We start from the raw sequence: 15,450 nt of genomic DNA, 5'->3' as shown, positions 1-15,450 counted from the left end.
GCTTTTCAGGATTACACACACATGCATAAACAAGAAATATGTAATATCGATTGACATGGACTGGTAGAGCTTCGAGATTGTATCGCCAGTGGGAATTATCAATAATACGAGAAAATGATTGTCGATCGTTAATCAAGAGCTGATAAACATTATTGTTACCAATATAAAAAGCAATACCACACTAATTATATCTGCTTTTATTGCGCACTTTGAGATTTAAATGTTTGACAAGATGAAGTTATAACCGATGATATCTTACGTAACAAAGGAATAAAATTAACAGCAATAAAATAAAGCCACAACAAAATTATGAGTTCATTAAGGAAAAGAACGAGATAATTAATTAATTCAAATAAATAAAAAATTTAACTAAATAATTTATAAATTTTTAAAATAAGTTATGTAAGTACTTTTTTTTAATTTATAAGGTACCTGAGCCAAATAAGGTCCACCTAATTAATTATATTTTTTTAAATTTTATTTATGGAGATATTGAAATAAACTAAGTGTGAGAATTAAATGTTTATTTTATTCACTCATTCACTAATTGAAAGTTGAAAGAGAAGTTATTATGCGAAATTAGTTTGAAAATCTATTCTTAAAAATTAAAGTAGGTACATACAACAATATATTGTTTTGGAAAAATTGATTTTAATCTAATAACAGAATTTTATAGAAATAATTTTCGAATATATCAGTCAGTTATATTTTACGAATATATATACTTTTATTCTTAAAAATAGATTCTTATGGGATTTTTTATTCTGTCATTAGAAGTTTCAATTAAAATGCACGTGTGTTAATCTGATAGTTATTTATAAATTATTATTATAAATAACTATTATGTATAAATATTATCGTATTTACAGGTGTATGCATATTCACGCATGTACACACATATACAGGAAGTGTAATAGCGATACGGCTAATAATAACAAACGTGCATTACAAACAAGTATTACAAGGTGAAATATACTTAGGAAATAGAAAATCAAAGATACATTTATAATATAAGTTACATAATCGTAACACTTACATAAAAAACACTAAATTTAAATATTATTGGTACTTTTATGTATAGAGCAATGACGGAAGTACGAAACATGCGTCAAGGAGGTATTCTGGTCGATTGTGATTCAGGAAATTATCTCTTAATGTTTAATTTAAAGGGGAAGATGCAATTATGCACATTTTCGATTGCATCCTAGTTATTTCCTAACATTTCTTCTAATAATTTTCTACTAAAATCTAATATATCAAAATCGTGACTGTACTTCTCTTTTTACTAGTGTTTGGAAGTACGTTCGGCGCATGCTGAATAGGTACATATTATATTATACATTGGATGTATTCTGACTAGTGCATACATTTTCAATATGGTTGTATATATACCTATACAACATGTAATAATGCAGTAATATTATAACTTGAAGTGCAATATTACAAAAATATTACTGAGATATTAATACATTGCGAAATATTACAATATAACACTGTAGTATTTTACTGAGATATTACAATGTGATATATAATAATACAATGCATTACTGCCGTATCATACAAATATTACTATGTGGTATATCACACTGCAATATTGCTATATCGTATAAATATTATTATATATCGCTCTGTAATATTATCGTAATATCGTTCAAATATTACAATGTCTTATATGGCCCCGAGCAATATACGGCATCATTGACAGATAGAAGCGACAGAGTTTAATTTCTCCTAAGTAAGAATCGGAGAGGATAGATTATAAAGTGCAGCATTATAAGATTTTTCATTTGTGATTTTAGGTTTCGTGATTATGGAAGTTAATATAGTAGGGGAGATCGGGGCTGGTTGTCGTACAGGGTTGATTGTCAAAGTGTTTATAACTCAAACAGGATGTGGCAGAAAAATCTTTTTTTTTTACTGTAGATTGCTGATGTAATATTAATTTGTTATGTAAAATGATTTGCACCACAAGCATTGTATATATTATTTATAACGATTTTTAAGAAAATAAAGAGAATATATATATATATATATATATATATATATATATATAAGAGAATAAATTTAAGAGAGAGAGAGAGAGAGAGAGAGAGAGAATACATTTTCTTAAATTTTTTTTTCTTATCATCTATTTTGTTGTATGACAAATCTTTTGCATTATTAATCGTGATATCCCTGTCATAGAAAATGACTTATCTTAAAAGATCTGTGTTACAATTAATTAATCATTATTCTGACAAAGTTTGTCAGATTATTGACTTGCTATTATCTTGTAACTATTATCTTGTAACAAGATAACGCATTATTTTTACTCGTTACAAGGTATTAACGAGGTACAAGTAACGCATTAATATTCCAACCTTGATGTTACTGTTAACGTTATAAAAAGTAACATCATTACCAATCGTTATTACAAAGTAACGGCAACAAAAGTATCGACGTTACAAGTAACGCGTTACTTGCTATTTCTACATTCATCACGGTAATGTCTCGGCTTGGCTAAGCCAAGCGCAACGACACTACCGTGTTCCTTTATGAATGTATACTGTACACTAGGGTTGGCAAGCAATGCGTTATTTATAACGCCGTTACTTTGTTGATCGTTAACTTGTTATAACGGTTTGGTAATGACATTGTGATTTTTTTATGACGGTAATGGTAACATCAGAGTTAGAAAAGTCAATTGTTACTTGTAACGAGTTGAAAAATTCATTCATTATTAAAAAAAATAACTTCTTTTTCCATTAATTTATGTAATACGTTACTTTTTACTCGCGTTACTATTCTAAAAAATAACGTTACTCGTTACTTATTACTTTTTCCGGTAAGTAACACGTAATGATGATAAATTACCTTTCAAAGTGACTTTTTTAATCTTAGCACACCCTTAGCGTTTAATTATTTAGCGTAACCGTCATAAAAAATTCGTCATCAAATGGTTTACTATAAAAAGTAACGGCAAAGTAACTAAAAAGTAACGTTTGCCAACCCTGCTGTATACATATGTCACGGAAAAATGTGTTGAATATATCACGAAAAAAGTATCACATTTTTTAATATTTTGAAAAAATATTGTTACGGTACTAAATACCAAACACTGTGAGGCACGGGGATGTAAATCAAGCACTTCAAAGGAATGAAACGACCATCATGATCATATCGTTCATTTCGAGTGTCCAATTCTAAGAACGGGAGAAAAACTAAAATTGTAAGCGTACTATTGATACATGCGCAAGTGTAGTAAAAAAGATTTATTTCGACTGTTATTTTTCATATAAAATATAATGATTTTCCGAAGGTCCTGGAACAAAAACTAAGGCATTTGAAGATTTATTCCATTAAGGATTTTTAATCAGTTTGAAATGAGTTACAAAATATTAAAATTCGAAACAATTTGACCAAGATCAATTTTCCATAACATTTGTGCAGGATTCTTTCTGATAATGATTAAAAATGCATAAAATGTTTTAATTTGTATGATTACGTTATATTTAGGACAACTTTTAGTTTTTAAGAGATATACAAACTTCCAGATATTTTATAACGATATAACAATAATTGCTTATGCTATAAAGTGATACAGTTATGTATATCCTTGCTATTTAAATAGCTCTGACGAGAGCTTGGATCATCAAATTTAAGGAATCCTTAGGATAAAGTAATAGAAATCTACTTTCCTACTCTTGAACACACACGAATTAAATTGATAATACATATATAGATGCTTCGACAATCTACATTTTGCACAGAAATATATATTACAAAATTGTGTTACTTATATATTATATATATATGTAATTATGTATTTACACTTAATTATCTTTCTTCATTCGATTCGACGTCATCCTATAAATGATAGAATCTCGTCCTGGATCCATATCGGCGATGGCGACTGAAAATATTAAGATATTAAGATCTTATCATCGTGTTCAAGCTTTCTTGTTGAATGATTAAACATAATTATCCAGAGAACTGATTAACAACTTACAAATCTTTGTTTTAACATTTAGTTATTCAAAAGAAATTGGAATGTTAATTTAAAAAATAACGCGTTACCGTTACAATTAGTTTTCGTTAAAAATAACTCATTACCGTCACTAGTTACTGTTTTAAAAAGTAGCACGTAGATTTTAAAAAGTAATTATCATTCTTGAAAAAGTAATGAATCCCACCAACAATATCGAAATATCTAATTCGATTTATCCAATAAAAACTAAAATAACGATAAAAGTAACGATTAAATCATTACCATTGTAAAAATGTAACGAAGTTACTGTTACAAACAAAGTAACCGTTACAAACAAAACAACCGTTATAAACAAAATAGTAACGATGGTTGCCGGAAAAAAGTAACGCATTACTTTCCAACTTTGGTATACAGGATGTAACAAAAAGGTTGGAACACTAGATTATCTCAAAAAGATGACGTTTCCAGAAAAATTTTTGAAGTAAAATTTGTAAGATCAAGTTACTTATCATATGTATATATACATATATATTGATTTGATCTTGAATAATCTTGGAAATATATCGATATCATCTTGAGTTTTTTAAATGGGAACCCTCATTTTTTATTATAAATTTTTGTAGTCGAGATCCCTTTCCAAAACAGTATAATTATGTTGTAGATAAATATAAATTATATATAAACTATATGCATGTATAAATATCTAATAAAACTATATATATATATGTATAGATATACCTATATACAGGTTGTCCTGAATTTAAATGGTCGAATTTCGAAAGCGTTTAAGGAATCAATAAACTAAGAAAAAGTCTTTTAGAGATATACTTAATTTTACTTCGTTTTGGAGAAAATCGCAAAATAATTGCTTATTTAAAAAATTATCCATTTCGCATATATTTTTTAAAGCAATTGTTTTCTTTCCATCAATTGATTCATCTCATTGTTCTGTTCATAAAAGTATTAAAGTACGATTATTACAAAATTAATAGTTTACGAATCATTTAACATTTCATGTCAATATATGGCAGAATAAAGTTTAAGATATCTCGTAAACTATTGGTTTTTTTATATCTTTACCTTAATACTTTTATATGCAGAATAATTAGAGGAATCACATTGTGTAAAAAAATTATAAAATTCCATTTTTTAAAATGGAGGTGACCTTTATATATTTTTGGCGCCTCCACTTAGAAGACATGACAAACATACATCCTTCTTGAAACCATTCCACTTTCATCTGAAACATTTTTTCCTATCATAAAAACCAAGTGAGAAATTTCAGATGCTCGAGTTAAGTGGAACACCCTGTATATATACACACACACATATATAAATATATACATAATATAAATTATACAAATTAATATCCTGCAAATAAAATCAACCAGATTAATAGAGGCCACTCGAATCGCTGAAATTTAAAATTTCTGATTTTAAATAATGATCAGAATACTTTTGAAAATTTTATCACACGTCCAAAATAATTTCAAGCTAAATAAATCCTGTATTATGAAAATACGTACTACAAATGGCTAAGAGTGAAAAGACGAAAACAACGCCGAACCATAGCATTATATTGAATATGACAGGATAGTCTTCCGTGTAAGTCTTTGCACGTCCAGAAAATTCAGGCTGAAACAGAAAGATCGTTGTAACAGAGAGATAGACACAATTTTCGAAAACCTACGAAATCTCAATTTTGCGAGTGTCTCTCTCTCTCTCTCTCTCTCTCATACACACACTCTCTCTTCTTTCTCTCTCTTTTTGTGATACTTGTTAAATTTAAACTAATAGCACTCTACATTTCTTAACATCTACAAATAAGATTAAAAAATTCAGCGTATTACAAATGCACAAAAAATACCAAGGTTTTCAGAATTAATATACAAAATAAGTTAAGAGTTCGTAACTTATCAATAAGATCTGCTTTCAATACTTGCTAAATAACTAATTGGCTGGTTAAATCTTTCCTAACAAAAATTTGCTATCAAAAGTTTATATTACTTATATATTCATCATGATTAGAATATATGCATGCAATTAGACATGATAAGCCTTCATGCAGATTATAATTCTGCACTTAAGAAGCATGGGACAACAAGCCCGAAATTATCAGTATTTACGTGCAATCATATTTATGGTAATTGAAGAAGTAACTTCTTGGACTTAATTCCTTTCACTTCTCAAGTACAAAACTTGCTATCTAAAATTTGCCGCTTAGTTAAAAACAAATCGGAAAGGAAATCATAATCCTGTCATTATAGGAATGACAATAGTCGAATAAATGTGAACGGATCTAAAGATAATCATAACAGAAAAAACTTATTGATACTGATAATAACCATACGCGAGTTCTCAGAATTGCAGCGCAGATTCTTCTGCACGAGTACTTGAAATAATCTGTGCTGCAGTTCTGAAAACTCTTTTGATTATCTTTAGGTCCATTTGTATTTATTCGACCGTTGCCATTCCTAGAGTACGACAAGATTGATTTCCTTCTCCGATGTCATTACGATTAAACATCATTCACATTAACTGACATCTATAGCAATCCAATGCAAAAGAAAGCAGTGTTATATAATCTTACTAGCGATTAAAATTGAATTAGATAAGTGTTGAAGACATCTTGTTAATATTGTTTAGCTCTACTGGAGTACTTGATAAACATTAAATTAATTATTCATCTCCTTAGAACTCAGGTGCGCTAATATTCTGATAAAGTCTGGCAGAACGAAAATAACTGAAGGACCTAGGAAAAGGACTTGACAAGTCACATTTTGTTGAATTTTTCTATGCGACTGAAATTTTGAAATTTTATTACTTAATACAGCTTTCTTAAAATGATAAGTTTACTTGAGCACTTCAGCATATCTGATCGAAAGATGCGTTTTAAATCGTATTCATTGAGTTTCATTCCGATTTTTTATTTTTTTTTTACTTTTCTTACACAATTTTTTCATATAAAATTTATTTCCTCTTTTGACAATATTATATTATCAATCTTAAAAAATTAGTAAACATTGTTCACTTCTTGTGTAATCATACAATGGCATAGAACGCAAAAATTGAGGAAAAAAGGACTTATCTAGTGTTTCCCTAGACCCATCGATTGCGATGCATGTTAATATGTTTGCGATACCTGTCCTATTGTCTGTGTATTAGTATTTATCTTATACTCCGTATTAACTTCGTCGGACTTTTCCGACGTTCCGCTATTATCCTGAACGCCCGTACGTTCAGTAGTGCTGTCGAGTGCTGTGTTGGATTCGATAGTACTACGCATTCTATACTCCTCTTCGTCCATTTTATTATTTTGTTCATCTTGCTCGCCGGCTCGCTATAATCAGTATTGTTCAGTATCTGAATAAAGTGATTAATGCAAGCCCAGTCCTCAAAACTTCAAAGATACTAGAACTTGAAGGACTTAAGTTTTCCAAGTACATTGATTTATCGATTGAGTTTCAAATTCTATGTATTTGTGCGGATCTTGAATCATTTCAAGGATTTGTCTGTGATAAATATATATTCAGCTCATACCGAATTTTGGAATTTAATTAAGCTCAAAGATACTAACAATTATGTTAAAAGAAATCAAAGATCATATTAGCGATTATCTAAATTCATCGATGGAAATTTACTGGTAAAAATTCACCGAGCTTCAAATTGTATCGTTCAAAGATATCAGAATGTTAAAGATTTAGCGAGTATTTATTTGTCGATACCAAGTTTTGACGATTTGTTAAAGTTTACTCGAAGAAAATATAAAAAAAAGAAGACGATAGATATTTGGATAGACAAGTTTGTAAGTTTGTTGATTAGAATAATTAAAGAGTAATTCGTCGTGTTCGCGATATCCATGCAAAAAGCTATCTCTAATTTGGAAAAAAACACTCTCAATCAAATAATAGCTCATGCAATTCGATTCGACACGATACCTTGATGAAAAAATTATCGTTAATGTCTGAATTAATTGGCGCTCCTTTGGCAGTGGATTTAACATTTTTAGTCTTATGAGCCTACAAAATATCCCGTAACAATTAAAAATAGTACAAACGAAAAATAAATAATTTTAAGCAAACTAACACACGACGATTAATAGTTCTGAATAATTGGAGTAAAGTTATTGTCTTTTCTATTATCTTCCGGAATAGAGAATAATTTTTGATTAATTAGCGTTTAGATAAAAATCATGATATAGGTATACTTACTAGTAAATCGGTTGCAAAATTAGTTATATCATATAATATTATACATTATATACATATAACATTATATATTACTTTGTATCAAATATATTATATTGTACCAAATACAAGAGTGTTCCAGACCTACTGTATCACCTATTAATGGCAGATTCTTCAAATCATTTTGAAATGAAAATATTCATTTCAAATACTAAAGAATAAAGAAGAATGAAATGATACCTTACACACTTCATGTGTAATTCGGAACGCACCCTAATACAAGTCGAACTGCTTCTATGTTTATCGTCGAGTCCATCTCATGATATATTACTATGTAATATTTGAATCTTCTATCTTTAAATACTTCCTCCTTTAAACTAGCCTTAACATTTTGGTATCATTTTTGTCTCAAAATGATTTCAGGAATTTGCTTAACAGGTGATGCGGTAGGTCTAAGACATCCTATATATTATGTATTATCGGAAAATGATAGAAATGAATAATATAAAATTTTAATTTTATTTTTGTATGTATTTTTTCGTTTTGTTCAAGGTGGCTGAAAAATTTGTTTTTTACTTGCAATCATAAAATATATTGAAACTTTACGCGCAAAGTACTACGTGCAGTACTCTCATTTGCTAAATTTATTGTAAATATTATTTTTAATATCAGGAGTCTTGTAACCTTTTTTTTTATTTTAATACAGAATTATTTTTCTTGCAAATAATTTGATAAAAAATAAATAAACTGAATTTCAATAATCACATGTTTTTACATTTGACACAATACACATACTGTAATCATCTCAATAACAAAATATAACAAAGATTTCTTCAAAGAACTATACCCATAAACATTGAGACAATTGAGTTTGTCTTAAATGGGAATGTTTAATTATATCATATCGTATAACTATCACCAGTTCTAATATCAATATAATTATATTCTTTAATTATACATATATTTTTTCAAATATGTATTTTTCTTCAATGTTTTCAAAAAATTTCAAACAATTTTGTTTAAAACTATTAAATTGCAAAATTTACATAAGATACTATTGAATAACTTACCGGAGGCTCGTCTCTGCGCTTTCTCTCAAGAACGGACCGTGCATTCCTCTCCTTCCAAGCATCGTTCGTGAAAATTACAATGACAATCTGTAACAGATATTCGAAAGCATTCTGAATATCTAAAAAACAAAAGGCTACGAGTCAAAGCTAGTTGTTAATTGCTAATAATTAATCTATCTTTAACATTCAATTGATATAAACATTTAATATACTAATGGCTATATATGGAAGCATCGAGTGGCTTGTCGCTCAGTGCGGTTGACTTACGATCTGCAGATCCGGGTTCGATCTCACCTGCGTTCATATACGCTTTTTTTTACGTTTTAGGAACCGAAAATGGCTCCATCTGGATTAAGAGAAGTCATCAGCGCTATTCTGATTTGGCATTAAACTGTAGGTCCCTTAACTGATTTTGAGTGAATAAATCTACTATTATTGGAAAAGTGAAAACAAACGAGCTTTGCTTTCCGAAGAGGCTCTAGGCTTGATATGTAAAACATTCTAACACTATGATTGGCTTTCCGACCTCCACTAGAGAGGTCGGAAAGCCAATCAAGGGATAATACGAATACAATGTCCTAGGCCTCTATTCTGTAACTCTTAACGCAAGCTTTGTTATAGTTATAACATCGTTGCGCAGCTTTTTTATCATGGTAAAAAAGCTGCACAACAACGTTACAATGATAACGAAACTTGCGTTAAGAGTTACAGAATAGCCCTATTTCTAACCGATATAATCTAATCTTTGATTACGACAGTTTTCAACATACTGTAAAAATGTTGAAGACTGTCGTGATCAAAGATTACACAATATCAGTTAGAAATACAGGACGTTTTCGTATTCGTATTATTTTCTAAACCGATTTTTTATCGAGTTTTAATATAGGCGGGCGTAAAAAATGCGTTATATTCCTAACTTTTTTTAATTTAAAATTTATCTAACATTGAGAATGATCCGATTGAGGTCGAAACGTTTGTTAAACACTATCTATTTTATTTTTATCTAACATTGAGAATGATCCGATTGAGGTCGAAACGTTTGTTGAACACTATCTATTTTGTATCATATCAATATAGATTTCTTGTTTATTAGCATAAAACATCCAACTTGGTTCACAGCCCTTTCATATTATATATTCTTTATTTTAAATATTTAATGAGATTATATGTAACCGATATTGCGACTCTATTATTACTTTTATTTTCAATTATTTCATTTTTATGTTTTACACTGAAAATAACCTGATGAAGATTAAAACGTCTGTATATTAAATGTTTATATCGATTGGATATTAAAGATAGATTAATTATTAGCAATTAATAACTAGCTTTGGCTCATAGCCTTTCTCCTTTGGTAATTTTTACTTTTTTAAAAATTTCTTGAGTCAAGAATATTTAGGTTATTTCATTCTGAATATGTAATTATATTCTTTGTATATATAAACTGCATGCAAATATGCTAAAAAATGTTGATTTTTAATCATTGATGAAAGTTGCAGATAAATTTATGCACCTTTCCATCATAATGGTTTAAAAGGCCCTTGGAAACATGTTCTATTCCGGAAGTCAACAAGTGAAATGCCTCCTCATTAACTGTAGAACTGTTTCCATGCATTTCCAAGCATGGTTTGAGTGCTGATACTACCAGCCAATAAACATCTGTACCAGAATCATGCTTTTTCGCAGAAAGTGCATTGTCACCAATGGCACGAAGAAGCTGTATCTCCTCAATGAATTTACGATCTTCCTCAATCTCTGAATTCAGAACGTTTAACTTCTCAATTTTAGTAGGCTTAAGCTCACCGAGAGCTGACTGGCCGAGCTGTATTAGAAATGTCTTATTTAGTGTCTAGGATCTTCAATAATAAAAAGTCAAATTATTAAAACAAATTTCATTTTTATATGATGCTATTAAAACTATCAATATGTCTATTTAATACTTACAGCATCAACTCCATCACTCAAGTTAATCCTGACCAATGTGTTATCGTTGCTTCGCTCCTCCACTCTGCTTCTAATCGCTTGCCAAGTGATTTCTTCTGCTTCATCATCAGTCAAGGGACACATAACTTTAGCTTTGTCTTTCAAGAAAGAAAGTTGATCCATTCCCTCAACCACTATAGCAACCAATGCCCTGGGCACTAAAAATGGATCCCATATGACAATGCTATGTTCTGAATCCTTCTGTAAGGTCACAAACACATTTTTGTCACAGTAAATAACTTTTCAAATAACATAGGTTTGTTCTTTTTACCTAAACTTCTCACATATAGTTTCTTTTCTCTTATTTTTTCTTCCAACACAGAAAGAAAAGGAGAAAAGATGAACTGTGCAAGAAATTCAACTAAAAACAACAGGCTTTACATTGCAAGAAAAGTGACATATGTATAAATGTGTCATTTCAAGTACACTAGATATCTGAAATTGCAAATTTCGACGAATAAACTTTCTTTCCTGTTTGAATATTTTAAATACATTTATTCATAAAGCTTTATGACACATACATCAAAAAATTTAAACAACTATCAAGAGATGATATACCTGCTTTCCAGTGTAACCAAGACAAGCTGATAAGATCTCCTTAAGATAACTTTGTTCAATATGTCCTCGTTCATTTACAGTGAATTCTACACTGTCTGGTGAATGAACAACAACGAATTCACCATTGGCATGAACTAAAGAAGCAAGCACTAGGATAATTAAATTGTAAGGATGATACAAGTACAAAGGCCTGCCTTCAGTAAAGCAACGCTCAGCAAATTTAAAACATCAAGAAAAGATCTTTGTTCTAAAATACAGTTAAATTTAAACATTCCGAACATAATTTCGTAAATTTTTCGACAAAATATCTTGAAAAATAAATTGATTTACAGGAATTTGATTACAAAAAACTAGATGTATTCTACTCATTCAGGATTTCTCATAAATGAATGAAGAATTACCTGCGGCAAAGACAGCAAAGAGTATAGATAATTGTGAAAACATGGTTGCATGTAAAAACGATTAAATTCGAAAGATACTTCCTCGATGTCGATCAATTTCGGACGTGATCATGTGATCATGTCAGATGTTAGATATTAACACATATAAGCCAGTGTTGCCAAATAATTTTCAAAGTTGTCCCCTAAAACGTATCATCAAATCCCCCAAAAACCCCAACAGCTTTAAAGGTACAATTTCATGCAGCGACGCATCGCTGGCGAAGACCCCTCACTCCATCGATTCGTGCGAAAATGCGCAACTAGCGAAGCTTCGCTCAAAGTTCAACAGTGTCCAACTATAAGCGAAGCAACGCTGACTCTGGCTGTGGCTCACTTGATTGGCCAAATAATTTGAAGCATTTTTTGATTGGTCAATTTTTGGAATTGTTTGTTCAACGCTCCTTTATTCACAGTATAGCGAGATTAGAGTCCTAGATTTATCAGAGGCGCAACAGGCTTAAGTCAGTAAAACAAGAGAAAAACCTGGGGCTCTATTCTTGAAAAGAAATGTATACGAAAGTCTAGGGAAATACTATAGTATATGTAACGCATACTGTAGCATTTCCCTAGACTTTCATATACATTTCTTTTCAAGAATAAAGCCCCTGAGAGCGGCCATCCTGGGGCTCTATTCTTGAAAAGAAACGTATACGAAAGTCTAGGGAAATACTATAGTATACATAACGTATACTGTAGTATTTCCCTAGATTTTCGTATACGTTTCTTTCCAAGAATAGAGCCCCTGGCCTTTTTCCTGTAATGCCTTACTCCTCGTACACTAGCGACACCAACGTCCATTTTTGAGCTGCGGAAACTACGTACCACGTCCATTTTCGAGACGCTCCGTCACGCCGATAAAATCGTATCGACGAAAGTGGACATGGTACATCACAAATTATAGACGTGAAGAAAAAACTATTTTTTGACATTGTTGATAAATAAATTTACATTATGATGCTACATACACGAATAGCAAATAAAGATAATATTAATAAAGATAGAATGTATAGGATATGCATATATGTGTATTTATTCTCGCCAAAAGAAAAAATTGTTCAAGTGTTGGTTGTCTAACAAATTTAATTATTTAATATCCCGAAAATTATGTTTTTTAATAAGCATAAATAGCTATAAATTGAAGATATATTGCATTTGCATTTTAAACAATGCATTTTATTATTGCAGTAATAAAAAACGGAGTCAATGTTTAAAAACTTACTTAATTTTTCAAGAAATAAGATTCAATAGACAGAATCTGTAGAAAGATATATCCAAAACGGTGAGAGAGCTTCTTGTAAGAGCAAAAGCTTGTCGATAAATGATGGAAATAGAAAACAGATATATGTTGTTACGTATAATATGCATTTTTAAACATTGACTCCGTTTTTCCGGTGCAATACCTTTTATCAATTTAATTTTATTTATATTTATACATAGATGTACCTCGAGATTTTTATTGACCACTGACTTTATCTATTTTACGATTTTAAAAAACTTATCCAGTTGACGCCACTTTCTTTATCTTTAAACGAAACTAGAAAGTTTCGACAACTATCATGAAAAAGAGACGTAATTTTTAATAATTATTTAATGTAATAGATTGTCCAACCTTTGAAATAGTTCTTCATGCTTATTAAAAAAATATAATTTTCGAGTTACTAAATAATTAAATTTTTTGAACAGCGCCAACACTTGAATGATTTTATCTTTTGTAGTTTAGAGAATGTTGATTTTAAAATATTGAAACATATTTTTTCTTAAAATATTTTTGTTTTAGAGTTTTACATTTTTGTGTAAAAATGTACATTTTTCTCATTTTGTTAACTATATTTAGTTGTAACAATTTATATACAATTTGTTATAAATGTACAACTTTACAAATACTTTCTAAAGATGTCAAAATTGTTTAATAATTTTTATATACTTGTAAAAGCTCTGAAAATTAAAGTATATATTTTAAACAAAAAAAATTAAGAGTTATTTAGTATATTTGTTATTTTAAATAACTACATTTCTGACTTATTTCTTATTTAATATTTTTTTAATAAGTTTCCGGAACCTATTTTATATTTTTTATTTTAAATAATTTACATGTTATATTTTATCGAGCCATTATACGTATAAGTTTAAAGAATTTCAAAAAAGCAGAATAATTTGCAGTAATAGTAGCGTCTTAAATTAATTTATTAACTGAAAAATTAAATAATGATTAACAAGATATTTAGTACATTTAGAGAAAAGCTGCTGAGAAATGCAGCACAAATTGTTTCACGATATTAAGGAAATTTGTTTTTATATAAAGAATATATATAAAATATATTCTATCAACACTTATTTAAATATGAATCACTAAATGGAATAATAAAAATTGACACATAATGTTGGAATACCAAAAATACCCACACGCGATAATAATTATTATTTACGTTATTAATTACGTTTAAAAGAACCATGCAAGTAATATATATTACTGGTTCTTTTAAACATAATTAATAATTATTCGCGTGTCTGGGGTATTTTTGATATTCCAACATTATGTCTCAATTTTTATTATTCCTTTTAATGATTCATATTCAAATAAAGGTTGATAGAATATTCTATATATGTTCTTTATATAAAACACATGCAAATTTCCTTAATATCGTAAAACAATTTGTGCTACATACAGCTTTGGCTAAAAGTACTAAATATCTTGTTAATCATTACTTAATTTTTCAGTTAATAAATTAATTTAAGACACTACAGTTACTGCAAATTATCTGTGTTTCAGAAATACTTTAAACTTACGTATGATGCCGATCACGGCTCAATAAAATGACATACGAATTATATACAATAAAAAATATAAAATAAGTTTCAGAAACGTAATTAGAATACAAAATCGTAGAAATTAGTAAAAAGCAGATACGACTCGTTTAAAATAAAAAATAAAAAATAATTTCCGGAAATTTATATAAAATATTAAATAAGAAATAAGTCAGAAGTGTAGTTGTGTAAAATAATGAATACTACTCGTATAAATAACTATTTAATTTTTTATTTAAATTTTATACTTTAATTTTTGTTGCTTTTACGAGTATATAAAAATTTTTTAATGGTTCTTACGTGTATCTTGACATCTTTAGAAAGTATTTGTAAAGTTGTATATTTATAACAAATTATATATAAATTGTTAAGGAAATGTGCATGTATGACCTACTGCTTAAAATACGATCTCGAATGCCAAGACGACGCATAATGAGTTA

At 29.1% G+C, this 15,450-nt stretch overlaps 1 protein-coding gene across 3 annotated transcripts; it reads right to left on the bottom strand.

Annotated features, from left to right (window-relative positions):
- Positions 1-3,426: 3,426 nt before the first annotated feature.
- Positions 3,427-12,292, bottom strand: ATP6AP2 (ATPase H(+)-transporting accessory protein 2). Of its 3 annotated transcripts, none has more exons than XM_018517831.1 (8): positions 12,167-12,292; positions 11,766-11,899; positions 11,169-11,408; positions 10,738-11,046; positions 9,225-9,311; positions 7,110-7,307; positions 5,494-5,602; positions 3,427-3,892 (listed from the first exon to the last, which is right to left on the bottom strand). In XM_018517831.1, the coding sequence occupies exons 1-8, from the start codon at positions 12,207-12,209 to the stop codon at positions 3,813-3,815; spliced, it is 1,200 nt and encodes a 399-aa protein (XP_018373333.1). In that variant the 5' UTR covers positions 12,210-12,292; the 3' UTR covers positions 3,427-3,812. The 3 variants fall into 3 exon arrangements, with proteins under 3 accessions (XP_018373333.1, XP_018373334.1, XP_018373335.1); XM_018517832.1 differs by lacking the exon at positions 7,110-7,307 and adding an exon at positions 7,906-7,986 and having other exon boundaries at positions 3,429-3,892; XM_018517833.1 differs by lacking the exon at positions 7,110-7,307 and having other exon boundaries at positions 3,433-3,892.
- Positions 12,293-15,450: the final 3,158 nt, after the last annotated feature.

Source organism: Trachymyrmex cornetzi, unplaced genomic scaffold, assembly GCF_001594075.2.
Source record: "Trachymyrmex cornetzi isolate Tcor2-1 unplaced genomic scaffold, Tcor1.1 scaffold726, whole genome shotgun sequence".
In the NCBI taxonomy this organism is placed as follows: domain Eukaryota; kingdom Metazoa; phylum Arthropoda; class Insecta; order Hymenoptera; family Formicidae; genus Trachymyrmex; species Trachymyrmex cornetzi.
This window is presented reverse-complemented; position numbering and strand designations above follow the sequence as displayed.